At 43.9% G+C, this 27242-nt stretch overlaps 1 protein-coding gene across 1 annotated transcript in view; it reads right to left on the bottom strand.

Annotated features, from left to right (window-relative positions):
- Positions 1 to 26797, bottom strand: part of LOC133659678 (protein CASC3-like) — a 31331-nt gene extending 4534 nt beyond the window's left edge. Inside the window, exons 1-9 of the mRNA XM_062062259.1 lie at positions 26515 to 26797; positions 9719 to 9743; positions 9582 to 9637; positions 9326 to 9514; positions 5316 to 5464; positions 5069 to 5242; positions 1952 to 2631; positions 883 to 1041; positions 691 to 789 (exon numbers count right to left, since the gene is read on the bottom strand). Coding sequence (XP_061918243.1) covers positions 691 to 789; positions 883 to 1041; positions 1952 to 2631; positions 5069 to 5242; positions 5316 to 5464; positions 9326 to 9514; positions 9582 to 9637; positions 9719 to 9743; positions 26515 to 26724 — 1741 coding nt within the window. The 5' untranslated portion in view covers positions 26725 to 26797. The remainder of the gene's footprint in view (positions 1 to 690; positions 790 to 882; positions 1042 to 1951; positions 2632 to 5068; positions 5243 to 5315; positions 5465 to 9325; positions 9515 to 9581; positions 9638 to 9718; positions 9744 to 26514) is intronic.
- Positions 26798 to 27242: the final 445 nt, after the last annotated feature.

The raw sequence follows: 27242 nt of genomic DNA, 5'->3' as shown, positions 1-27242 counted from the left end.
TTATATCATGTATATATTACATGTTATTATGAATGTTACTACATGACATATATACTTACATCATGTATATATTACATGTTATTATGAATGTTACTACATGACATATATACTTACATCATGTATATATTACATGTTATTATGCATGTTACTACATGACATATATACTTACATCATGTATATATTACATGTTATTATGAATGTTACTACATGACATATACTTACATCATGTATATATTACATGTTGTTATGCATGTTACTACATGACATATATACTTACATCATGTATATATTACATGTTATTATGAATGTTACTACATGACATATGTACTTACATCATGTATATATTACATGTTATTATGAATGTTACTACATGACATATATACTTACATCATGTATATAAAACCTCAATGGAGGTGTTTTTAAAGGCTTTATAGGAAAATTTGTAAAGCTCCAATAGGCTCTGTTGTAAGCACACTTTTGATGGCATGTATTTAATATTTAGAATGCATTAAATAAAAACATCCATCATCATGTCTCTCATAAATTCCCCAAAAAGTACAGTTCCCCTTTAAGCTGTCTAGCATGCTTCTCTAGTAAATGAGCTGTGTACTTTGTGGATCGTTTGAATTTAAAGGGTACCGGTAATTAGATCGTTTACCGTTAAGCCCCTAGTTGGGAAATAAGACTGACCAGGGTGGGGGATGTGCATCTCTGGCTGGACCAGCATGCCTTGGGGTGGGATGGGTGCGGCGCCATCGCCATGGGTATAAATTGGTCCTTGATACGACACTGGTGGGTAGAAAAGCAATGGATTGAACTTAGCAAACTAAAGAATGTATATCATCCAAACAATAGTGGAGTCATAGTTGAAGTATTTCTTACTGGGTTCATAGTAGTGTCCCTCCATCACGCCCATATGCACGGGCGCCGGCTCGGCGACGCCTCGTTGGCGTTGTGAGGAGTAGCGTTTGGCGCGGTTTGAGCCAGCTGCAATCTCGTCCAAAGCGGAGAACTGAGGCGGCCCCCCGGGGACGTGCATGCCTGTGGACAGAAACAATGTACCACATCACTTGTACACTTCAAGTAGGCCTCAAATCTGTATCCTGATCTCCATATCACAATATATTGTCTGCTATCACATGGTCAAGCAACAACATTACCTGGAGGTGCTGCCGAGTGCCCAGTCGGTAACCGGGCGTGACCTCACCCCAGATACTGAAACGTGGCAACGTTGAATTTACGCAAATCTGTGCCCGCTAGGACCGACATTCTTTCAGTGCCAAAAATGTAGCGGACTAGGTACCATCACTATTTGGTATGTAAATGGTAGAATCATTTCCAAAGCGGTTACAAAAGCTTTGGTTGTTGACGTGTGGGGTAACATTGTAACATTTCTGCTGGTATTATTTGATCCAAACTATTATTTACTGTGAGTATCTGTTCTATCTCCACTTCTGTTCAAATGTATTCTTCTCTTTTTTCTCTTCATCTACCTTTTGGCCAATACTCCCAATGAGGGTATGGATCCCATACCAAGTAGTCCCAGGGGCAGTATCGGTCGTACCAACGCTGATACTTCACATTTTCAACATCAAAGAGTGATCACAATTAGAATCAATTAAACGATTTCCTACTATCAGCTCTGATTTAAATACCTTTATTTCTGCCCCTAAAGTCCCCTGTGCCAAAATATTTGATGGGTATCAAAAAGGTCACTGTAGTATAGACCATATTATATACTTGGTATCGTTACGGTCGATATTTGTATGGATCAGCCCGTCTCTGGCAGTTAGCATATCCTCCTAGGGTGTGTAGTGTAGCATGTTTAGCTATTCCTCGTCCTCCAGTGATAATGCTACTTTATTTGCTGCCATGGATCAACATGCATTGTCACCATTTATAAGGTTAGTATTACAAATGATATCATCTGTATTTTATTCTATCCTCTTACCTCTAATGTCAGAGCGCACGTACGACGTGGTGGGGTTGTGGTTCCAGTTGTGGCCCGACACCAGACTGAGTCGAGCCACGTCTTGGTCCAGATCTTCGGCGCTTCCCGCCCCCACCTGGTTCTTTCCAACGCCCTCGCCAGCCCGGGTCACTGCCTCCTCCACAGATGGCTGCTTGCTGCCCAGATCGGCCGGCCGGCATCGAGTCCTGCGAGCCAGCGAGTACGACTTCCGCTCGACAGGTCGTTCGGTTGGAGGCGATGCGGCAGCCGGTGTCTTGGCGTCGGCGGCGGAGGACGATCCAAGCGCACTTCTGTCAGCCCCTTCTTGGTGTTCCAGCGCTCGTCTCTGTGACGAGGAGAACGTTACGCTGCTTAAGGTCCGCTTCTCTTCAACTCTGCTGCCTGGGAGGTGGTCCCCAACCGTGGAGGCAGCGCCCCTCCCACGCCCTCCATTGCAGCCCACTCCCCTTTCTGCTGCAAGCTCCGACGGGGGTTTGGGACCCGCTCGGTCCCTGGGATGACTCTGAGGTGACTGACCGGAGGCATGATGCAGGGCTCTGCTGCGGGAGACATTGCTGCTGTGCGGGGGAGCAGCGCCTCCTCGGCTGCTCTGCCAGGAGCGAACAGGGCGCTCTCCCCCCTCCCGCCATCGCTTGTCCCTGCTGGGGGACACGGAGGACCTGCACAGACACAAGTGCTAGAGTTTTACACAGCAACATTTGACATCTTTTCTTGTCGTCACTGTCAGGAGTCAGTCCTTTTACTTTCTGACAAAGGCGTGGGAGCAATAGCGGATCACTGCAAAATAATGTCGGCAGCCGATAACAGTGCCTTCATTTTGTTTTTAGGCATGGTCAAGTGCTGAGTTGTGTCAAGTATAGGCTTGCAAAATTCCAGGAATATTCAAAGTTGGAAACTTTCGAGGGGAATTAACGGTAAATGAATGGGAATAAACATTGAATGCAACATGCAAGGTCTTGCAGCATGATTATTAGCTCAAACAACCTGTTTTAATGCAAATTCAGTTGAATTTCAACCCTGCACTGTGCATTCCTCCACCACATGTGCAGATATTTCCCAGCATGCTCCACACTACAGCACTAGTATTTGAGCCCAAGGACTTCATCCAGTCAGGTAAGTGTTAATGGGGTAAATATATTTGATGTATGGTATTTAAGTGTAATAGAGGTGTACTTGCTGTAGACTACTCAAGCAGACTTACACTCAAGCTAGCTAGCTGTTCCTGTACTTGTTCAATGATTTTGGGGCCAATATCTCTAGCTAGCTAGGTTTATGTATCACCACAGTCTCATAATGAACCCAAAATATTTCTCCGTTAGCCGTGATGCTAATTTTCTCAATGTTAAATCCCATTCATTTATGCTAACAACGTTAGCGATCCGAATTGACCTTTTTTGTGATGTGTAAAGTTCAACTAGCAAATACTAAATGAAAAGGTGTAGTTTCCTCTGCCTTCTGTTCTGCTAGCCATTCTGTTGTCATACAAGAATGTAGCTTATAGTTTGATTTAGCATGCTGATTGACTGTTCATTTATTCATCTAGCCTATTTCTATTCATTTGTCCATCAGTCAAATATTTTTAAAGACTACTCCAGTTGTTTACTGACTATTTATATCTGTGTGTGGCAATGCATTAGTCTTTTACAAGCTTCTCATCTTATTCTACACAATAAGATGGACGGTGTCCAACTTTGAATAATCAAAAAATGGTCAAAATTTCCAAACTTCCAGAGCTTAACTTCCCGTGGTAAATTTCCGGAAATCTACTGGAAACTTTCCACCCCTTTGCAACCCTAATCAAGTATGAAAGAGGAATGCTACGTTTCTGCAAATCTGTTACAAACAACTTCCCCACACATTCAGCAGGACTATTAACTTACTAATGCACAATTACTGTTCAAAATGTGGCTGAGTGAGCAAAGACTGCCATAAAAGTAGAGTACGAGACATGCTTGAGAAACATTGTTGACTTCACCAAAGTACAAAGACCTCGCTGCTCACCACCGCCTTGCCAAGCAGTTTTCAAATGTTACATTTTTATTGATCTATTTCATCCACCAGTTGTATGTACTTCATTGTTTTCTGTACACAAAACTATACTTGTTCTGTATAGATAGGTTTCCCATGACGTCCGCCATCGTGTGTCAAAACTAAGCGAAGCGTGTATGCAAACACTTTTAACCAAGCACGCCTCTATTGTTATTTCTGTGCAAAATGGGTCACGTGTGCGTCGTGTGGGGTTATAGAAATGTTGTGAATTCCGGATAAGGAACCACAAAGTACTATGATGATCCTAAGGTCACTGTACAGCAGGGGAAATAAAGCACAACTTGTGGCTGGTGAGAATCAATGCAAAACAACACTAAAGTTTGCTCTCATCATTCTCTAATTGTAATGTTTTCCTTGTGGATGATAAAGGCTGTTATGCTTATGGAAGTAAGATTGATGTGCATCTTCATGCTGGCTTCAAGTGCAAATACCAATGCAGCCACATGTGAAGATATTTCCCCAACACCTGCCATACATGTACAGTGTCCTGATATTCCCTGATATGACCCATGGCACACATGGATCAGTTGGAATACACATTTTTGTAGCCAGATTCATGTCCTGTAGCTATTCACACACAAAGACTTGTAGCCCTAGAGCTCATCCAGAGTATAGGCACTGACACTGTTCACCAAATAGTTGACCCTGTCTGGGTAACTTAAATCAGCCTTTTCCCATCTCATACAGATCTTTATGGCCAATATCCTTCCATTTCTGTAAAAACCTGGCTTTACAATCCCCATCTAACGTCTGTCTGTAAGAATCCTTCCCGTCCTCTTCCAAATTTCCCCATCATTGTCCAAGCAAAAGTGCGAAATATATTGAGAAAAGTGCCACAGGCGAATAAAGCAAGTGACGACACACAAGGTGGCGGCTGCCGCGAGGATTACCCATAATCCTTTGCCAACGGAAACCCATGTATTAAAAGGGCTTGGATTGACAATATTCCTTACATGAAAACTGTACTCTGTTTCCATTGGGCCTTGGGAAGGGATGAAGTACCAGGGTAACAACATTGTCATCACTAGCTATGGATAATCTCCTCACCGAGGTCGCCGCTGTCTGAACGCACGCTCTCCAGAATGGCAGCCGTTGCGGATATCGTAACCGTAGATGGCGATGAGCTCCTCGCGACTCTTAGGCGCTTGCTCATCCTCCCTGAAGCGGTCATGCTCCCAGCACCCTTCGTCCTTCCAGAGCTTGCGGTTCCTGCCTTTGGGCCTGGAGCGAGAGCAAACAAGACAAGGCCATGTGAAGCAAGACTTTCAAAAGGAGTGCTGTGATCTTTGTGGACCTCTCCTCCTCCTGGCTCTGGCCTCTGACATCATGCTCAAAGAACAGACCCTTCCGAGGGATGTAAGCCGGGTTTTTGCGGTCTTCGTCGTCATCAAGCTGCTGGCCAGATTTCCCTCCCGCTTTTGTCTCGGGGTCACTAGTGGACTCCTGCAGGTCAGTTAGAGGGCAGATATTCAAGACAACTAAAGGTGGATTATGGAGCACTTTGCCTTTCAAAGACATACATGGGAATTAGTATTGTTATTGAGGCACATTGTTACATATTTGTTAATACAATGACAACCTACTTAGTTCCATGAGTATGCATGATAGGGGTTTATTTTTAGGTAGGGCACATTTACTTTGGTACAGAGGCGTGCAATATCCCCAACCCGGAAGTGCCTCTCGGTCACATCTCTGCAATAGTCCATGGAACATGATTCCTACATGTATGTGCATATATATTTGAGTGCTCACTTTTACACTAACTACATTGTGGAGAGTACCAGGATGAAAGTACCCTTTGAGAAGAAGAGAAACCTTTCTTTTTAGCACAAAATGCTGAAAGAAAATGAAGACTGCATTTCTACATTATATTTGACATTTACATTTCTTCTTATCTACCAACCTTTTGGGCACTTACATGCCCCATGAATGTTGAACACACTACATCATTTACTAACATTATCATTGCCAATGTCCAATTCTACAGCATGCATGCAAAGAATGTTTCCTATTGGGCAACTCTATCCTAGAGCCACACCCCCTCAGGTAATATACTTCCTGGGCTGTGACGCCACACGAGTTCACTTCCTGTTGCCATTATTTCTTCAAGTATAGATGGATCCCTGTCTGTAGGTTTGATGTACACAACTGAATATTTCAGTTTACAAGTTTATATTGGGGTATGTCCCTTCTTAACGTTAAAGGAGCCATATGGAATAATGTCATTAAATGGCAATCAAAAGGCATTAATAGATCATGTTATTTTCCAATACCTCTATAACTGACAACAGTAGTTCAGCCAGGATATGCTCATAAGATTTACAGCCCCGAAAAATTGTTATTGTTTTGATGCCCCGCCTACCACCGTTTAACCAATTAGAAAGTCTGTGACTGTGTCACATCCAGGAAGCCAGTTACACACCACCATCTCGGTCCAGCTAGCGTATTTTTCTGACTATAAGTTGCAGTTTTTTTCATAGTTTGGCCGGGGGTGCGACTTATACTCAGGAGCAACTTATGTGTGAAAGGATGAACACATTAGCGTAAAATATCAAATAATATTATTGATGTCATTCACGTAAGAGACTAGACGTATAAGATTTCATGGGATTTAGCGATTAGGAGTGACAGATTGTTTGGTAAACGTATAGCATGTTCTATATGTTATAGTTATTTGAATGACTCTTACCATAATATGTTACGTTAACATACCAGTTGGTTATTTATGCCTCATGTAACGTACACTTATTCAGCCTGTTGTTCACTATTCTTTACACATTTTAAATTGCCTTTCAAATGTCTATTCTTGGTGTTGGCTTTTATCAAATACATTTCCCCCAAAAATGCGACTTATACTCCAGTGTGACTTATACTCCGAAAAATACGGTACTGCCACTGGTAAAGTTACTAAACATGTCAGACCTTAGTCCATCTAAAAGTTACCGTTCTCAACTTATTCATGACAAAACCAGGATTTGGATGCCTTTGAAAGATGGAGACCATTGAAGATTTTTTCATCTGACACCAAACTTGCTAATTTCCTCCTTGATAGGCAAGTCCGGCATTTAGGTTTTCTTATGACTTGTAATAAATGGACATTTGGTATGTAAACTATGTTGTCCAATACAGTTTATGATCTTGTCTAACAAAGCTAGTATGCAACCAATGTTAGCATGCCAGCACAGTCAATGACACATGGACATACATGCTAACGGGGGAAATATATTAAGTGAGAGTAGCAATGATAGTCACACACACACTAGGTGTGGCCAAATGATTCTCTGCATTTGACCCATCACCCTTGATCACTCCCTGGGAGGTGAGGGGAGCAGTGGGCAGCAGCGGTGGCCAAGCCTGGGAATTATTTTTGGTGATTCAACCCCAACTCCAACCCTTGATGCTGAGTGCCAATGCCCATTAGCATGTATGCCCATGTGTCATCCAACTGACAGGACAACATATACTTTTATGCTGATAGACTGAGGAAAAGGGTTCCAACATTAGTCATCATGGCAATGTGAAACCAAATCACATGATCAAATAGACCTACTTCTTCCTGAAAATAGCCTCATTTCTGTTTCAAATGTGTTGGTTATTGACTTGTCTATTCAGCTATTATGTTCCCAGCACCTCAACTCCTAGCAAGAGGCAGTGGAATTTGGAGTCGCCCAGTCTATCCAGCTGGATTGGGCTGCATATCTGCCAACCTCCGTCAGGGAGAGGGGAATACAGAAGTTTGACCGTGATTGTGGTACTATTTATTAGGGCTGCGAATCTTTGGGTGTCCCACGATTCGATTCAATATCGATTCTTGGGGTCACGATTCGATTCATAATCGATTTTTTTCGATTCAACACGATTCTCGATTCAAAAATTATATTTTCCCGATTGAAAAGGATTGTCTATTGATGGAATACATAGATTTGAGCAGGATCTACCCCAGTCTGCTGACATGCAAGCAGAGTAAAAAGCTTTTATAATGGTAAAGGACAATGTTTTATCAACTGATTGCAATAATGTACATTTGTTTGAACTATTAAATGAACCAAAAATATGACTTATTTTATCTTTGTGAAAAATGTGTTGTCAAGCTTATGAGATGTGATGTAAGTGTAAGCCACTGTCACACTATTGTTCTTTTTTTATAAATGTCTAATGATAATGTCAATGAGGGATTTTTAATCACTGCTATGTTGAAATTGTAACTAATATTGATACTGTTGTTGATAATATTCATTTTTGTTTCACTACTTTTGGTTTGTGTCTCCTCTCAATTGTTGTGTGTGGTGTTTGTGTCTCCTCTCAATTGTTGTGTGTGGTGTTTGTGTCTCCTCTCAATTGTTGTGTGTGGTGTTTGTGTCTCCTCTCAATTGTTGTGTGTGGTGTTTGTGTCTCCTCTCAATTGTTGTGTGTGTGGTGTTTGTGTCTCCTCTCAATTGTTGTGTGTGGTGTTTGTGTCTCCTCTCAATTGTTGCGTGTGGTGTTTGTGTCTCCTCTCAATTGTTGTGTGTGGTGTTTGTGTCTCCTCTCAATTGTTGTGTGTGGTGTTTGTGTCTCCTCTCAATTGTTGTGTGTGGTGTTTGTGTCTCCTCTCAATTGTTGTGTGTGGTGTTTGTGTCTCTTCTCAATTGTTGTGTGTGGTGTTTGTGTCTCCTCTCAATTGTTGTGTGTGTGGTGTTTGTGTCTCCTCTCAATTGTTGTGTGTGTGGTGTTTGTGTCTCCTCTCAATTGTTGTGTGTGGTGTTTGTGTCTCCTCTCAATTGCTCTGTTTATTGCACTTCTGAGTGTTGCTGGCTCGGCTTTGCTTTTGGAGTTGGATTGCATTGTTACGGTATTGCTGTGTATTGTTTTGTTGGATTGATTAATACAAAATAATAATAAAATAAAATAAAAAAATCGATTTTTTAAAAACGAGAATCAATTCTGAATTGCACAACGTGAGAATCGCGATTCAAATTTGAATCGATTTTTCCCCCACACCCCTACTATTTATGGCCACATTATTACATATGGCACCTTTAATGGCTCTTGTAACCGTGTTAGCATTTAAGCTTAAATGAGCAGTATCACTAGTCCGAGAGTTGAACAAAGGTTCTATAATCATTTGAATTGAAAAGGGCAATACCAACCGTGGGGAGTGGTACATTATGACCGTTTATCATTTTATACTACATCAACCTATCTCAGAAGAGGTTTTCCAACTAAAGCTTTTAAGCATGGTGTAAGAATACTTGGTAACTGCTGATTCTGAGAAAGCAATACACACTTTGAGTCCTGCAGTTCACCACCTGGTATGTGTCTCACCTGACCATCACCACTCTGTCGCTCTCCTGCAGAGTTGTCCTTGTCCTCCAACACTTTGTCTTTACTCTGCTCTTCCTCATCCTTCTCGCCTACTGCCGCTTCAGCAGGAGTGGGAAGTTGGGGTTTGTCGGTGGCTGCTGGAGCTTCTTCATCGCTGTAGCGACCCGCCTCATCCTCTTCTTCCGCTCCCTGAGAGAGGAGCAAGTTCCAGCAAACACCTTGGAGAAGCACTTTTTAGTAGGAGGGCCACATTTACCTCTGAGTGGGAGGCCACTTCTTCTGGATCTGCACTGTCGTAGTCTGAGAGGACAGCTGCACACACACACACACACACACACACAGTGGTGAGACAAAGTCGGTGTGGAGCACATGTCAAATGTACCTGAGACCTACCTTCTCCTACTCCATCTTCACTCTCCTGCAGAGAACAAAATGTACTATCAGACTCACTTCCAACTATTGCCTTCTTTGACACACAATTGTTTGAGCAAAACAAACAAAAGTCAATGGCGCACAATAACAAAACAAAAACTCTTTATCTTTTGCATTTGATTGGGGATGCAGCGAAATGAAAATGGTGACAAGAACTGGAGTTACCTTTTCCCACACACAGGAAGATTACTGCTCAGAAATGTTGAACAAGTTGAATATTTACAGTTTTTGGAGTCACATTCACACTTCCAAGAGAACCTGTCAAACAATCAGGTGGTTGCTGGCATTGGATTGTATGAATGGAGCTTGATATTCCATTTCTTCTTGAATTATCTCTCCTGATTCAGCTTGACGTTCAAACTAGTCATCTTATATGTCATTAATGTGGCTGTGTGGGTCCGCTCCAAAGACATGCACCTGTCTAGTGCTGCACAATCAATCACATTTGAATCCTGATTTTGGCCGTTACGATTAAATGAGGGTGATGGTCTGCGATATTTACATGTAAAAAGCACTTTCACAAGCAACAACCACCAGGGGGCGACTGAAAGACTGTGGACTGGTGTGACAGCCAGTAAGAGTGACTGACTGTAGCTCCCCAAAATATTCAGAAAATAAATGCAGTGCCCTTCTCTCCCATAGGGCGACCCACATGTTAACGACCCGCGAGTATACACCCAGTTGCACGACTAAGCTGCGTTGGTGTGCACATCCACATTAATGATCAAGTTGCAGCAACAAGGTAAAAATTAAAGAATACTTTTTTTCAACCGCCGTCGTTTCACAGAAAGGGCAATAAAACATTATTTTACATAACATAGTAAATAATCGTGGTGAATAATCCTGATTTTAATATTGATAAAAAATAATCATGATTATTATCGTGTAGCCCCACACCTGGGAATAGGCCCCTCCCACCTCCAAAGACATGCACCTGACAGGTTGATTGTCAACACTAAAGGGTCCCTAGTGCAGTGTTGGCGTTAACGCACTTTGTGTCTTTTTACGCATTCAAATCAGGAAGAACGCGCATTTACGGATGTCTGCGTTTATTTTTACCAACCCTGCCTTCTCTGGGTCATAACTCCGGGTAGGGCTGGGCGATATGGCCTTTTAATATCTCAATATTCTTAGGCCATGTCACCATACACCATATATATGTGGATATTTTGCCTTAGCCTTGAATGAACACTCGATGCATAGAATCACAGCAGTATGATGATTCTAATTCTATGTATATTAAAACATTCTTCTTCATTAATATATGCTACTTTTAAACTTTCATGCCGAGAGGGAAATCCCAACTAAAAGTGTATTTATTAAACAGTTATTAAGCAGTGGCACAAACATTCATGTCATTTCCAAACAGAAAGTGCAAGATTGTCAGAGACATTTTCAAACAAGCTATTAGTGCACTTTTGTGCATGATGTCACTAAGATGACATATCAAAACAACACTCAATTAAAGTGCACTTTTTGTACAGAACGCCACTACAATAGTTTCAAACAAATAAAGTGCACTTTGTGCATGATGTCACACAAGATATTTCAAGAAGTGTCAAATAAAAATGAGCTGCATAATAGTAAATCAAATAGTGTATGTCTTGCGGACGTTACCTCCTTCTGTTGTTGACTATTTGTTTCATACGGTGTTGATCTGGAAATGGTTGCTTCGGCATTTTGTTGGTGTGGCACCAAACGGAGATGTTTCAAGCACTCCTTATTCTCTAGCGAGTGACTTTTCAAGTGATGCTACATTAGCAGTGGTGCTACTTTTTGTAGCAAGGCTTTTGCCGCATAATTGTTGAACATCTTCCCGCTTGAAGCCAAACCACCGCCAGACGATGGACCCCCTGCTGTTTTTCTTGGGAATTAATTCTTCTTTGTCTCGTATTACCACTCGCACCACAGCTAACATTACTCATGCTGCTACCTCTCTGCTCCGCGAGGGTGTATACGTATGTGACGTATGTAAGAAGGTGAGCTTGTTTTATGTTTCTGTGAGAAGGAGAGACAAGAAAGAGTGGGAAACATATGCCATGTAATGCCCGCAGCTAAGAGCAACTGCGTGATAACGTATACTCCAATATTACGATATAGTCATTTTCTATATCGCACAGAGACAAACCCGCGATATATCCAGCATATTCCATATATCGCCCAGCTCTACTCGGGTGTACTTGGTTTTTTTAATCGATTATTGCTTTCCGCAGGTGTTTTGTTTTGTTTATATTTGCCAAGTCAAACTTTCATCCCCGTTTATTGCGTTTTTATTGGTCGACTTCAAAGTAATGAACTTTCCGGTACAATTTCCTAAATTTTGATCAAACGCAAATACTGCATTTGCGGTATTAGGACTCCTGTGTGTTATTGTCATGGCCAGCAATAAACCCAAGAAAAGTGGCTTTTTGGCAAATAGCTGACTTATGAAGATGAAAGATGTTTTGCACGCCATGTAAACGGGCTAATAAAATTACTTATGAAGAAAAAGACTTATGAAGATGAAATAAGTTTTGCACACCATGTAAACGGGCTGAGAAAAAGACTTATGAAGAAAAATAATTATGAATATGAAAGATGTTTTGCACGCCATGTTAACGGGCTGAGAAAAAGACTTAAGAAGAAAAAGACTTATGAAAATAAAATATGTTTTGCACACCATGTAAATGGGCTGAGAAAAAGACTTATGAAGAAAAAGACTTATAAAGATGAAAGATGTTTTGCATGCCATGTAAACGGGCCAATAAAAAGACTTATGAAGATGAAATATGTTTTGCACACCATGTAAACGGGCTGAGAAAAAGACTTATGAAGAAAATGACTTAAGATGAAAGATGTTTTGCACACCATGTAAACGGGCTGAGAAAAAGACTTAAGAAGAAAAAGACTTATGAAAATGAAAGATGTTTTGCACGCCATGTTAACGGGCTGAGAAAAAGACTTAAGAAGAAAAAGACTTATGAAAATGAAAGATGTTTTGCATGCCATGTAAACAGGCTGAGAAAAAGACTTATAAAGATGAAAGATGTTTTGCATGCCATGTAAACGGGCCAATAAAAAGACTTATGAAGATGAAATGTTTTGCACACCATGTAAACGGGCTGAGAAAAAGACTTAAGAAGAAAAAGACTTATGAAAATGAATTATGTTTTGCACACCATGTAAACGGGCTGAGAAAAAGACTTATGAAGAAAATGACTTAAGATGAAAGATGTTTTGCACACCATGTAAACGGGCCAATAAAAAGACTTATGAAGATGAAAGATGTTTTGCACACCATGTAAACGGGCTGAGAAAAAGACTTATGAAGAAAAAGACTTATGAAGATGAAATAAGTTTTGCACACCATGTAAACGGGCTGAGAAAAAGACTTATGAAGAAAAAGACTTATGAAGATGACATAAGTTTTGCACACCATGTAAACGGGCTGAGAAAAAGACTTATGAAGAAAAAGACTTATGAAGATGACATAAGTTTTGCACACCATGTAAACGGGCTGAGAAAAAGACTTATGAAGAAAAAGACTTATGAAGATGACATAAGTTTTGCACACCATGTAAACGGGCTGAGAAAAAGACTTATGAAGAAAAAGACTTATGAAGATGAAATAAGTTTTGCACACCATGTAAACGGGCTGAGAAAAAGACTTATGAAGAAAAAGACTTGCTGCAATGGCTTTCACTTAAGGTATTCATGTGTGATTTCCACAAGCGTCTGTACAGATGGTAGGAGAAACACGGCATGTCTGGATGACTCGCCTCCATATTTCCAATGGTTAACTCAGAGTTACAAAACCACTTTATTATGAAGCTGGCTGTGGCACATTCTTTCTGACGTCACTTCCTGTGTGGGGCGATAAATGCTTTAAAATGTAATATCGGAAATTATCGGTATCAGTTTCTAAAAGTAAAATGAATGACTTTTTAAAACGCCGCTGTACGGACCGATACATATCCCAGTCAGCAGCCCCTCCCCTCTCCCCTCTCCCACACAAAACACAGGAGTTGACGACTGCAGCATGAGAGGTTTACTGGCCACGCTTGATGACCTCATCAAATCGCAGCGAGCGCAGCATAACAACAAGAGTGTGTTGTTGCCGGTGCTGTAGCCGTGGCTAACAAGCGAACTCGCTCGGTGACTGACTAACGACACCATGTCTATTGTTTGGGATTATTTTAAAGTTTGTCTGACGGATAAAAAACTGGCAATTTGCAATGACTGCAAAAAGTTGGTTATGCGAGGAGGAACCAAGACGTCTTCCTTTAATACGAGCAATTAGATCTCCCACCTCTTCAAGAATTATAAGGAGATACACCATGAATACAAGCGGAAGGTGGATGAGAAGCAAACACCGAAAAAAAAGTAGTACCACACAGTTGTCGCTTAAAGGCCTACTGAAATGAGATTTTCTTATTTAAACGGGGATAGCAGGTCCATTCTGTGTGTCATACTTGATCATTTCGCGATATTGACATATTTTTGCTGAAAGGATTTAGTAGAGAACATCGACGATAAAGTTTGCAACTTTTGGTCGCTGATAAAAAAGCCTTGCCTGTAGCGGAAGTAGCGTGACATCACAGGTTGTGGAGCTCCTCACATCTGCACATTGTTTACAATCATGGCCACCAGCAGAAGTAGCGTGACGTCACAGGTTGTGGAGCTCCTCACATCTGCACATTGTTTACAATCATGGCCACCAGCAGCGAGAGCGATTCGGACCGAGAAAGCGATGATTACCCCATTAATTTGAGCGAGGATGAAACATTTGTGGATGAGGAAAGTGAGAGTGAAGGATTAGAGGGCAGTGGGAGCGATTCAGATAGGGAAGATGCTTCGAGAGGCGGGTGGGACTTGATATTCAGCTGGGAATGACTACAACAGTAAATAAACACAAGACATATATATACTCTATTAGCCACAACACAACCAGGCTTATATTTAATATGCCACATAACAAACACCTCCCCCCTCCCGTCCATATAACCCACCAATACAAATCAAACACCCGCACAACACACTCAATCCCACAGCCCAAAGTACCGTTCACCTCCGCAAAGTTCATACAGCACATATATTTCCCCAAAGTTACATACGTGACATGCACATAGCAGCACGCACGTACGGGCAGGCGATCAAATGTTTGGAAGCCAAAGCTGTACTCACGGTAGCGCGTCTGCTATCCAACTTAAAGTCCTCCTGGTTGTGTTGCTGCAGCCAGCCGCTAATACACCGATCCCACTTACAGCTTTCTTCTTTGCTGTCTTCATTGTTCATTAAACAAATTGCAAAAGATTCACCAACACAGATGTCCAGAATACTGTGGAATATTGCCATGAAAACAGACGACTTAATAGCTGGCCACAATGCTGTCCCAATATGTCCGCACAATCCGTGACGTCACGTGCAAACGTCATCATAGCGAGACGTTTTCAGCAGAATATTCCGCGGGAAATTTAAAATTGCACTTTACTAATCTAACCCGGCCGTATTGGCATGTGTTGAAACGTTAAGATTTCATTGGGACCGTATAGCTCGGTTGGTAGAGCGGCTGTGCCAGCAACTTGAGGGTTGCAGGTTCGATCTCCGCTTCCGCCATCCTAGTCACTGCCGTTGTGTCCTTGGGCAAGACACTTTACCCACCTGCTCCCAGTGCCACCCACACTGATTTAAATGTAACTTAGATATTGGGTCTCACAATGTAAAGCGCTTCGAGTCACTGGAGAAAAAGCGCTATATAAATGTAATTCACTTCACTTCACTACATCATTGATATATAAACTATCAGACTGCGTGGTCGCTAGTAGTGGCTTTCAGTAGGCCTTTAAAGACTAGGCCGAGAAAAAACAAAAATACAACAAAAACCACCACAGGGCGAAAGCCCACGTTGTGGTCAGGGACAACGTACGCAGTAGGGCAAAAGCTACGGTGGAGTTTGGCGTGGCTAGTCTGCCCTGCATGGTGGAGTTTGGAGTGGCTAGTCTGCCCTGCATGGTGGAGTTTGGTGTGGGTAGTCTGCCCTGCATGGTGGAGTTTGGAGTGGCTAGTCTGCCCTGCATGGTGGAGTTTGGCGTGGCTAGTCTGCCCTGCATGGTGGAGTTTGGTGTGGCTAGTCTGCCCTGCATGGTGGAGTTTGGTGTGGCTAGTCTGCCCTGCATGGTGGAGTTTGGCGTGGCTAGTCTGCCCTGCATGGTGGAGTTTGGCGTGGCTAGTCTGCCCTGCATGGTGGAGTTTGGCGTGGCTAGTCTGCCATGCATGGTGGAGTTTGGTGTGGCTAGTCTGCCCTGCATGGTGGAGTTTGGAGTGGCTAGTCTGCCATGCATGGTGGAGTTTGGTGTGGCTAGTCTGCCCTGCATGGTGGAGTTTGGAGTGGCTAGTCTGCCCTGCATGGTGGAGTTTGGCGTGGCTAGTCTGCCCTGCATGGTGGAGTTTGGCGTGGCTAGTCTGCCCTGCATGGTGGAGTTTGGTGTGGCTAGTCTGCCCTGCATGGTGGAGTTTGGTATGGCTAGTCTGCCCTGCATGGTGGAGTTTGGAGTGGCTAGTCTGCCCTGCATGGTGGAGTTTGGCGTGGCTAGTCTGCCCTGCATGGTGGAGTTTGGTGTGGCTAGTCTGCCCTGCATGGTGGAGTTTGGTGTGGCTAGTCTGCCCTGCATGGTGGAGTTTGGTGTGGCTAGTCTGCCCTGCATGGTGGAGTTTGGCGTGGCTAGTCTGCCCTGCATGGTGGAGTTTGGCGTGGCTAGTCTGCCATGCATGGTGGAGTTTGGTGTGGCTAGTCTGCCCTGCATGGTGGAGTTTGGAGTGGCTAGTCTGCCCTGCATGGTGGAGTTTGGCGTGGCTAGTCTGCCCTGCATGGTGGAGTTTGGCGTGGCTAGTCTGCCCTGCATGGTGGAGTTTGGTGTGGCTAGTCTGCCCTGCATGGTGGAGTTTGGTGTGGCTAGTCTGCCCTGCATGGTGGAGTTTGGTATGGCTAGTCTGCCCTGCATGGTGGAGTTTGGTGTGGCTAGTCTGCCCTGCATGGTGGAGTTTGGTGTGGCTAGTCTGCCCTGCATGGTGGAGTTTGGCGTGGCTAGTCTGCCCTGCATGGTGGAGTTTGGCGTGGCTAGTCTGCCCTGCATGGTGGAGTTTGGCGTGGCTAGTCTGCCCTGCATGGTGGAGTTTGGTATGGCTAGTCTGCCCTGCATGGTGGAGTTTGGTGTGGCTAGTCTGCCCTGCATGGTGGAGTTTGGTGTGGCTAGTCTGCCCTGCATGGTGGAGTTTGGCGTGGCTAGTCTGCCCTGCATGGTGGAGTTTGGTGTGACTAGTCTGCCCTGCATGGTGGAGTTTGGCGTGGCTAGTCTGCCCTGCATGGTGGAGTTTGGTGTGACTAGTCTGCCCTGCATGGTGGAGTTTGGTGTGGCTAGTCTGCCCTGCATGGTGGAGTTTGGTGTGGCTAGTCTGCCCTGCATGGCGCACACTTTGCAGCTTGCAGTGAGCAGAGCTGCCCTGTCTCAACGCAGCATTTCAGAAGCTCTGACTGACTGGTAGGCCACTTCAAGCACTCACCACTAGCTTGCAGCACATTGGTGTTACTCACAAATACATTAGAGCAGGGCAGATTGAGGCCAGTTGATCATTTCCTGTTATACACTATACCAGGCAGCCTTGCACTATGTTATTGTTGACTTTATTACTCTAGTATACTCTGGACTGAAGCTGTGTGCCTTCATTGTTTTGGTAGCTGTGTTTTGAGGCATGTTTCAAAAAAAAATAAAAACAATAATGCACTTTGTGAAAGTCAAAGTATAGTATTTCCCATAGTTGTAGTAGGTATCAGGATGATCTCAGGGAGAGCATGTCCCAAATTCCAAGATGCTGTTTGGAGGCACTTTGTGACTTCAATAATAAATATGGCAGTGCCATGTTGGCACTTTTTTCCATAACTTGAGTTGATTTATTTTGGAAAACCTTGTTACATTGTTTAATGCATCCAGCGGGGCATCACAACAATATTAAACATAATAATGTGTTCATTCCACCACTGTATGTATCGGTATCGCTTGATATCGGAATCGGTAATAAGCGGCAAAAAAGACATCTCTAGTGGGGCGCAGTATTTCTGCCGTCACTTCCTCTCCAAACTCAGTTTGTAAAGGATCAAGGAGTCCATACAAAGCTAAGAGCCAGAAATACACGGTGCACTTACCCGTGTGAAAAATGATCAGAGGAGGGGAACCTTAAACGCTGGTTTAGTGTGGCTGAAACGGGGCTAGACAACATGGCCTAAGGTTGAGGCGGTCCTGACAGTAACGTGTCCGTTGTCTTTAAAACAATGTTTTGTATGTGCACTGATTTTAAGGTGTAACAAGGCACATGCACAAAATGACAACACACCTAATTAAACATGTCGTGTCGGTAAATAACGCTTCTTACAACAACAGCCAATAAATAGTACACACACACACACACACACACACACACACACACACACACACACACACACACACACAGACAGACAGCTTTGGAAGTTTTGTGACAAGACGAGAAGTGTCGGTGACAAGACGAGAAGTGTCGGTGACAAGACGAGTGTCGGTGACAAGACGAGTGTCGGTGACAAGACGAGTGTCGGTGACAAGACGAGTGTCGGTGACAAGACGACAAGACGAGTGTTGGTGACAAGACGAGTGTTGGTGACAAGATGACAAGACAAGTGTTGGTGACAAGATGACAAGACGAGTGTTGATGACAAGACGAGTGTTGGTGACAAGACGAGTGTTGGTGACAAGATGACAAGACAAGTGTTGGTGACAAGATGAGTGTTGGTGACAAGATGACAAGACAAGTGTTGGTGACAAGATGACAAGATGAGTGTTGATGACAAGACGACAAGACGAGTGTTGGTGACAAGACGACAAGACGAGTGTTGGTGACAAGACGAGTGTTGGTGACAAGACGAGTGTTGGTGACAAGATGACAAGATGAGTGTTGATGACAAGACGACAAGACGAGTGTTGGTGACAAGACGACAAGATGAGTGTTGGTGACAAGACGACAAGATGAGTGTTGGTGACAAGACGACAAGATGAGTGTTGGTGACAAGACGACAAGACGAGTGTTGGTGACAAGACGACAAGACGAGTGTTGGTGACAAGACGAGTGTTGGTGACAAGACGAGTGTTGGTGACAAGATGACAAGATGAGTGTTGATGACAAGACGACAAGACGAGTGTTGGTGACAAGACGACAAGATGAGTGTTGGTGACAAGACGACAAGATGAGTGTTGGTGACAAGACGACAAGATGAGTGTTGGTGACAAGACGACAAGATGAGTGTTGGTGACAAGACGACAAGATGAGTGTTGGTGACAAGACGACAAGATGAGTGTTGGTGACAAGACGACAAGACGAGTGTTGATGACAAGACGAGTGTTGGTGACAAGACGAGTGTTGGTGACAAGATGACAAGACAAGTGTTGGTGACAAGATGACAAGATGAGTGTTGATGACAAGACGACAAGACGAGTGTTGGTGACAAGACGACAAGACGAGTGTTGGTGACAAGACGAGTGTTGGTGACAAGACGAGTGTTGGTGACAAGATGACAAGATGAGTGTTGATGACAAGACGAGTGTTGGTGACAAGACGACAAGATGAGTGTTGGTGACAAGACGACAAGATGAGTGTTGGTGACAAGACGACAAGATGAGTGTTGGTGACAAGACGACAAGATGAGTGTTGGTGACAAGACGACAAGATGAGTGTTGGTGACAAGACGACAAGATGAGTGTTGGTGACAAGACGACAAGATGAGTGTTGGTGACAAGATGACAAGATGAGTGTTGGTGACAAGACGACAAGATGAGTGTTGGTGACAAGATGACAAGATGAGTGTTGGTGACAAGAAGACAAGATGAGTGTTGGTGACAAGAAGACAAGATGAGTGTTGGTGACAAGACGACAAGATGAGTGTTGGTGACAAGACGACAAGATGAGTGTTGGTGACAAGACGACAAGATGAGTGTTGGTGACAAGACGACAAGATGAGTGTTGGTGACAAGACGACAAGATGAGTGTTGGTGACAAGACGACAAGATGAGTGTTGGTGACAAGACGACAAGATGAGTGTTGGTGACAAGACGACAAGATGAGTGTTGGTGACAAGACGACAAGATGAGTGTTGGTGACAAGACGACAAGATGAGTGTTGGTGACAAGAAGACAAGATGAGTGTTGGTGACAAGAAGACAAGATGAGTGTTGGTGACAAGATGAGTGTTGGTGACAAGAAGACAAGATGAGTGTTGGTGACAAGACGACAAGATGAGTGTTGGTGACAAGACGACAAGATGAGTGTTGGTGACAAGACGACAAGATGAGTGTTGGTGACAAGACGACAAGATGAGTGTTGGTGACAAGACGACAAGATGAGTGTTGGTGACAAGAAGACAAGATGAGTGTTGGTGACAAGAAGACAAGATGAGTGTTGGTGACAAGATGAGTGTTGGTGACAAGAAGACAAGATGAGTGTTGGTGACAAGACGACAAGATGAGTGTTGGTGACAAGACGACAAGATGAGTGTTGGTGACAAGACGACAAGACGAGTGTTGGTGACAAGACGAGTGTTGGTGACAAGACGAGTGTTGGTGACAAGATGACAAGATGAGTGTTGATGACAAGACGACAAGACGAGTGTTGGTGACAAGACGACAAGATGAGTGTTGGTGACAAGACGACAAGATGAGTGTTGGTGACAAGACGACAAGATGAGTGTTGGTGACAAGACGACAAGACGAGTGTTGGTGACAAGACGACAAGACGAGTGTTGGTGACAAGACGAGTGTTGGTGACAAGACGAGTGTTGGTGACAAGATGACAAGATGAGTGTTGATGACAAGACGACAAGACGAGTGTTGGTGACAAGACGACAAGATGAGTGTTGGTGACAAGACGACAAGATGAGTGTTGGTGACAAGACGACAAGATGAGTGTTGGTGACAAGACGACAAGATGAGTGTTGGTGACAAGACGACAAGATGAGTGTTGGTGACAAGACGACAAGATGAGTGTTGGTGACAAGACGACAAGACGAGTGTTGATGACAAGACGAGTGTTGGTGACAAGACGAGTGTTGGTGACAAGATGACAAGACAAGTGTTGGTGACAAGATGACAAGATGAGTGTTGATGACAAGACGACAAGACGAGTGTTGGTGACAAGACGACAAGACGAGTGTTGGTGACAAGACGAGTGTTGGTGACAAGACGAGTGTTGGTGACAAGATGACAAGATGAGTGTTGATGACAAGACGAGTGTTGGTGACAAGACGACAAGATGAGTGTTGGTGACAAGACGACAAGATGAGTGTTGGTGACAAGACGACAAGATGAGTGTTGGTGACAAGACGACAAGATGAGTGTTGGTGACAAGACGACAAGATGAGTGTTGGTGACAAGACGACAAGATGAGTGTTGGTGACAAGACGACAAGATGAGTGTTGGTGACAAGATGACAAGATGAGTGTTGGTGACAAGACGACAAGATGAGTGTTGGTGACAAGATGACAAGATGAGTGTTGGTGACAAGAAGACAAGATGAGTGTTGGTGACAAGAAGACAAGATGAGTGTTGGTGACAAGACGACAAGATGAGTGTTGGTGACAAGACGACAAGATGAGTGTTGGTGACAAGACGACAAGATGAGTGTTGGTGACAAGACGACAAGATGAGTGTTGGTGACAAGACGACAAGATGAGTGTTGGTGACAAGACGACAAGATGAGTGTTGGTGACAAGACGACAAGATGAGTGTTGGTGACAAGACGACAAGATGAGTGTTGGTGACAAGACGACAAGATGAGTGTTGGTGACAAGACGACAAGATGAGTGTTGGTGACAAGAAGACAAGATGAGTGTTGGTGACAAGAAGACAAGATGAGTGTTGGTGACAAGATGAGTGTTGGTGACAAGAAGACAAGATGAGTGTTGGTGACAAGACGACAAGATGAGTGTTGGTGACAAGACGACAAGATGAGTGTTGGTGACAAGACGACAAGATGAGTGTTGGTGACAAGACGACAAGATGAGTGTTGGTGACAAGACGACAAGATGAGTGTTGGTGACAAGAAGACAAGATGAGTGTTGGTGACAAGAAGACAAGATGAGTGTTGGTGACAAGATGAGTGTTGGTGACAAGAAGACAAGATGAGTGTTGGTGACAAGACGACAAGATGAGTGTTGGTGACAAGACGACAAGATGAGTGTTGGTGACAAGACGACAAGATGAGTGTTGGTGACAAGACGACAAGATGAGTGTTGGTGACAAGACGACAAGATGAGTGTTGGTGACAAGAAGACAAGATGAGTGTTGGTGACAAGATGAGTGTTGGTGACAAGACGACAAGATGAGTGTTGGTGACAAGACGACAAGATGAGTGTTGGTGACAAGACGACAAGATGAGTGTTGGTGACAAGACGACAAGATGAGTGTTGGTGACAAGACGACAAGATGAGTGTTGGTGACAAGACGACAAGACGAGTGTTGATGACAAGACGAGTGTTGGTGACAAGACGAGTGTTGGTGACAAGATGACAAGACAAGTGTTGGTGACAAGATGACAAGATGAGTGTTGATGACAAGACGACAAGACGAGTGTTGGTGACAAGACGACAAGACGAGTGTTGGTGACAAGACGAGTGTTGGTGACAAGACGAGTGTTGGTGACAAGATGACAAGATGAGTGTTGATGACAAGACGACAAGACGAGTGTTGGTGACAAGACGACAAGACGAGTGTTGGTGACAAGACGACAAGATGAGTGTTGGTGACAAGACGACAAGATGAGTGTTGGTGACAAGACGACAAGATGAGTGTTGGTGACAAGACGACAAGATGAGTGTTGGTGACAAGACGACAAGATGAGTGTTGGTGACAAGACGACAAGATGAGTGTTGGTGACAAGACGACAAGATGAGTGTTGGTGACAAGACGACAAGATGAGTGTTGGTGACAAGACGACAAGATGAGTGTTGGTGACAAGACGACAAGATGAGTGTTGGTGACAAGACGACAAGATGAGTGTTGGTGACAAGACGACAAGATGAGTGTTGGTGACAAGACGACAAGATGAGTGTTGGTGACAAGACGACAAGATGAGTGTTGGTGACAAGACGACAAGATGAGTGTTGGTGACAAGAAGACAAGATGAGTGTTGGTGACAAGAAGACAAGATGAGTGTTGGTGACAAGATGAGTGTTGGTGACAAGAAGACAAGATGAGTGTTGGTGACAAGACGACAAGATGAGTGTTGGTGACAAGACGACAAGATGAGTGTTGGTGACAAGACGACAAGATGAGTGTTGGTGACAAGACGACAAGATGAGTGTTGGTGACAAGACGACAAGATGAGTGTTGGTGACAAGAAGACAAGATGAGTGTTGGTGACAAGAAGACAAGATGAGTGTTGGTGACAAGATGAGTGTTGGTGACAAGAAGACAAGATGAGTGTTGGTGACAAGAAGACAAGATGAGTGTTGGTGACAAGACGACAAGATGAGTGTTGGTGACAAGATGACAAGATGAGTGTTGGTGACAAGAAGACAAGATGAGTGTTGGTGACAAGAAGACAAGATGAGTGTTGGTGACAAGAAGACAAGATGAGTGTTGGTGACAAGAAGACAAGATGAGTGTTGGTGACAAGATGACAAGATGAGTGTTGGTGACAAGATGACAAGATGAGTGTTGGTGACAAGAAGACAAGATGAGTGTTGGTGACAAGAAGACAAGATGAGTGTTGGTGACAAGATGACAAGATGAGTGTTGGTGACAAGATGAGTGTTGGTGACAAGAAGACAAGATGAGTGTTGGTGACAAGATGAGTGTTGGTGACAAGAAGACAAGATGAGTGTTGGTGACAAGAAGACAAGATGAGTGTTGGTGACAAGAAGACAAGATGAGTGTTGGTGACAAGACGACAAGATGAGTGTTGGTGACAAGAAGACAAGATGAGTGTTGGTGACAAGAAGACAAGATGAGTGTTGGTGACAAGAAGACAAGATGAGTGTTGGTGACAAGAAGACAAGATGAGTGTTGGTGACAAGAAGACAAGATGAGTGTTGGTGACAAGAAGACAAGATGAGTGTTGGTGACAAGACGACAAGATGAGTGTTGGTGACAAGACGACAAGATGAGTGTTGGTGACAAGACGACAAGATGAGTGTTGGTGACAAGACGACAAGATGAGTGTTGGTGACAAGACGACAAGATGAGTGTTGGTGACAAGACGACAAGATGAGTGTTGGTGACAAGACGACAAGATGAGTGTTGGTGACAAGACGACAAGATGAGTGTTGGTGACAAGACGACAAGATGAGTGTTGGTGACAAGACGACAAGATGAGTGTTGGTGACAAGACGACAAGATGAGTGTTGGTGACAAGACGACAAGATGAGTGTTGGTGACAAGACGACAAGATGAGTGTTGGTGACAAGACGACAAGATGAGTGTTGGTGACAAGAAGACAAGATGAGTGTTGGTGACAAGAAGACAAGATGAGTGTTGGTGACAAGATGAGTGTTGGTGACAAGAAGACAAGATGAGTGTTGGTGACAAGACGACAAGATGAGTGTTGGTGACAAGATGACAAGATGAGTGTTGGTGACAAGATGACAAGATGAGTGTTGGTGACAAGACGACAAGATGAGTGTTGGTGACAAGACGACAAGATGAGTGTTGGTGACAAGACGACAAGATGAGTGTTGGTGACAAGACGACAAGATGAGTGTTGGTGACAAGACGACAAGATGAGTGTTGGTGACAAGAAGACAAGATGAGTGTTGGTGACAAGAAGACAAGATGAGTGTTGGTGACAAGATGAGTGTTGGTGACAAGAAGACAAGATGAGTGTTGGTGACAAGACGACAAGATGAGTGTTGGTGACAAGACGACAAGATGAGTGTTGGTGACAAGACGACAAGATGAGTGTTGGTGACAAGACGACAAGATGAGTGTTGGTGACAAGACGACAAGATGAGTGTTGGTGACAAGAAGACAAGATGAGTGTTGGTGACAAGAAGACAAGATGAGTGTTGGTGACAAGATGAGTGTTGGTGACAAGAAGACAAGATGAGTGTTGGTGACAAGAAGACAAGATGAGTGTTGGTGACAAGACGACAAGATGAGTGTTGGTGACAAGATGACAAGATGAGTGTTGGTGACAAGAAGACAAGATGAGTGTTGGTGACAAGAAGACAAGATGAGTGTTGGTGACAAGAAGACAAGATGAGTGTTGGTGACAAGAAGACAAGATGAGTGTTGGTGACAAGATGACAAGATGAGTGTTGGTGACAAGATGACAAGATGAGTGTTGGTGACAAGAAGACAAGATGAGTGTTGGTGACAAGAAGACAAGATGAGTGTTGGTGACAAGATGACAAGATGAGTGTTGGTGACAAGATGAGTGTTGGTGACAAGAAGACAAGATGAGTGTTGGTGACAAGATGAGTGTTGGTGACAAGAAGACAAGATGAGTGTTGGTGACAAGAAGACAAGATGAGTGTTGGTGACAAGAAGACAAGATGAGTGTTGGTGACAAGACGACAAGATGAGTGTTGGTGACAAGAAGACAAGATGAGTGTTGGTGACAAGAAGACAAGATGAGTGTTGGTGACAAGAAGACAAGATGAGTGTTGGTGACAAGAAGACAAGATGAGTGTTGGTGACAAGAAGACAAGATGAGTGTTGGTGACAAGAAGACAAGATGAGTGTTGGTGACAAGATGACAAGATGAGTGTTGGTGACAAGATGACAAGATGAGTGTTGGTGACAAGAAGACAAGATGAGTGTTGGTGACAAGAAGACAAGATGAGTGTTGGTGACAAGACGACAAGATGAGTGTTGGTGACAAGAAGACAAGATGAGTGTTGGTGACAAGAAGACAAGATGAGTGTTGGTGACAAGAAGACAAGATGAGTGTTGGTGACAAGACGACAAGATGAGTGTTGGTGACAAGAAGACAAGATGAGTGTTGGTGACAAGATGACAAGATGAGTGTTGGTGACAAGATGAGTGTTGGTGACAAGAAGACAAGATGAGTGTTGGTGACAAGAAGACAAGATGAGTGTTGGTGACAAGAAGACAAGATGAGTGTTGGTGACAAGAAGACAAGATGAGTGTTGGTGACAAGATGACAAGATGAGTGTTGGTGACAAGAAGACAAGATGAGTGTTGGTGACAAGAAGACAAGATGAGTGTTGGTGACAAGAAGACAAGATGAGTGTTGGTGACAAGGTGACAAGATGAGTGTTGGTGACAAGAAGACAAGATGAGTGTTGGTGACAAGATGAGTGTTGGTGACAAGATGACAAGATGAGTGTTGGTGACAAGAAGACAAGATGAGTGTTGGTGACAAGATGAGTGTTGGTGACAAGAAGACAAGATGAGTGTTGGTGACAAGTAGACGAGTGTTGGTGACAAGATGAGTGTTGGTGACAAGAAGACAAGATGAGTGTTGGTGACAAGTAGATGAGTGTTGGTGACAAGAGTTAAGTGTTAAGGTTAAACACAAGACGTTAGCATCATTGAGAGAAGAGTAGTCGTAATTGACTCCTTCTTAAACTCCATGAACATGCATTGCATTACTTCGGTGACAATACACGTAAGCTGCAAATCGAACCAAAAGTGACATAAAGAAATGTTGATGGAGAAATTTGGCGCAGAGGAGCTAACGTTAGCATGGCGCTAACGTTAGCATGGAGCTAACGTTAGCATGAAACTAGCAGTAAGTACTCACACACTCGGACGCCACTTCCTTCTTCACTTCGATGCGGGTCGAAACGCTCTCCGCCGGTTCAGGGTCCTTCACGCGGGCCTTGGTAGTCTGGGAGCCAGTCACCTGGCTGTCCGAACCCGAACCTGAACCCGAACCCGAACCCGAACCGGAGCCGTCTTCATCGTCGCTGTCTTGGGACGCGCGTCTCCTTCTGCGCCGCCGATCCGCCATCTTAGCAGTGGACTGACGCCGAGAGCGCGTTGCATTCTGGGTGAACGACTTCTTCTTCGTCCTCGGCTGTTGGCGGCTACGTCATCGCTGACTACTGCCCCCACGTGGCGGATACGTCATCGCTGTCTACTGCCCCCCACGTGGAACAGCTTGCGTCAAAGTGTGTCGTTCATCTGTTGGTGGCCAAACTTTGTCTTGTGAACGACGAGCTCACTCAAACATTCCTTCTCCCTTCATGAAACATGGGAGTAGAGTACATAGTCATCATAGCCCTGTCTTCTTCGTGACGTCACTATCTACCACCATCTGCTGGTCACATTGTGTATCACAGTCAGTTTGGCTGCATAATACTATCTAGCACCATCTGCTGGTCACATTGTGTATCACAGTCAGTTTGGCTGCATAATACTATTTAGCACCATCTGCTGGTCACATTGTGTATCACAGTCAGTTTGGCTGCATAATACTATTTAGCACCATCTGCTGGTCACATTGTGTATCACAGTCAGTTTGGCTGC

Source organism: Entelurus aequoreus, linkage group LG11 (assembly GCF_033978785.1).
Source record: "Entelurus aequoreus isolate RoL-2023_Sb linkage group LG11, RoL_Eaeq_v1.1, whole genome shotgun sequence".
Taxonomy (NCBI): Eukaryota; Metazoa; Chordata; class Actinopteri; order Syngnathiformes; family Syngnathidae; genus Entelurus; species Entelurus aequoreus.
Note: the sequence above shows the minus strand (reverse complement) of the source record. Positions and strands in the feature narration are given on the sequence as shown.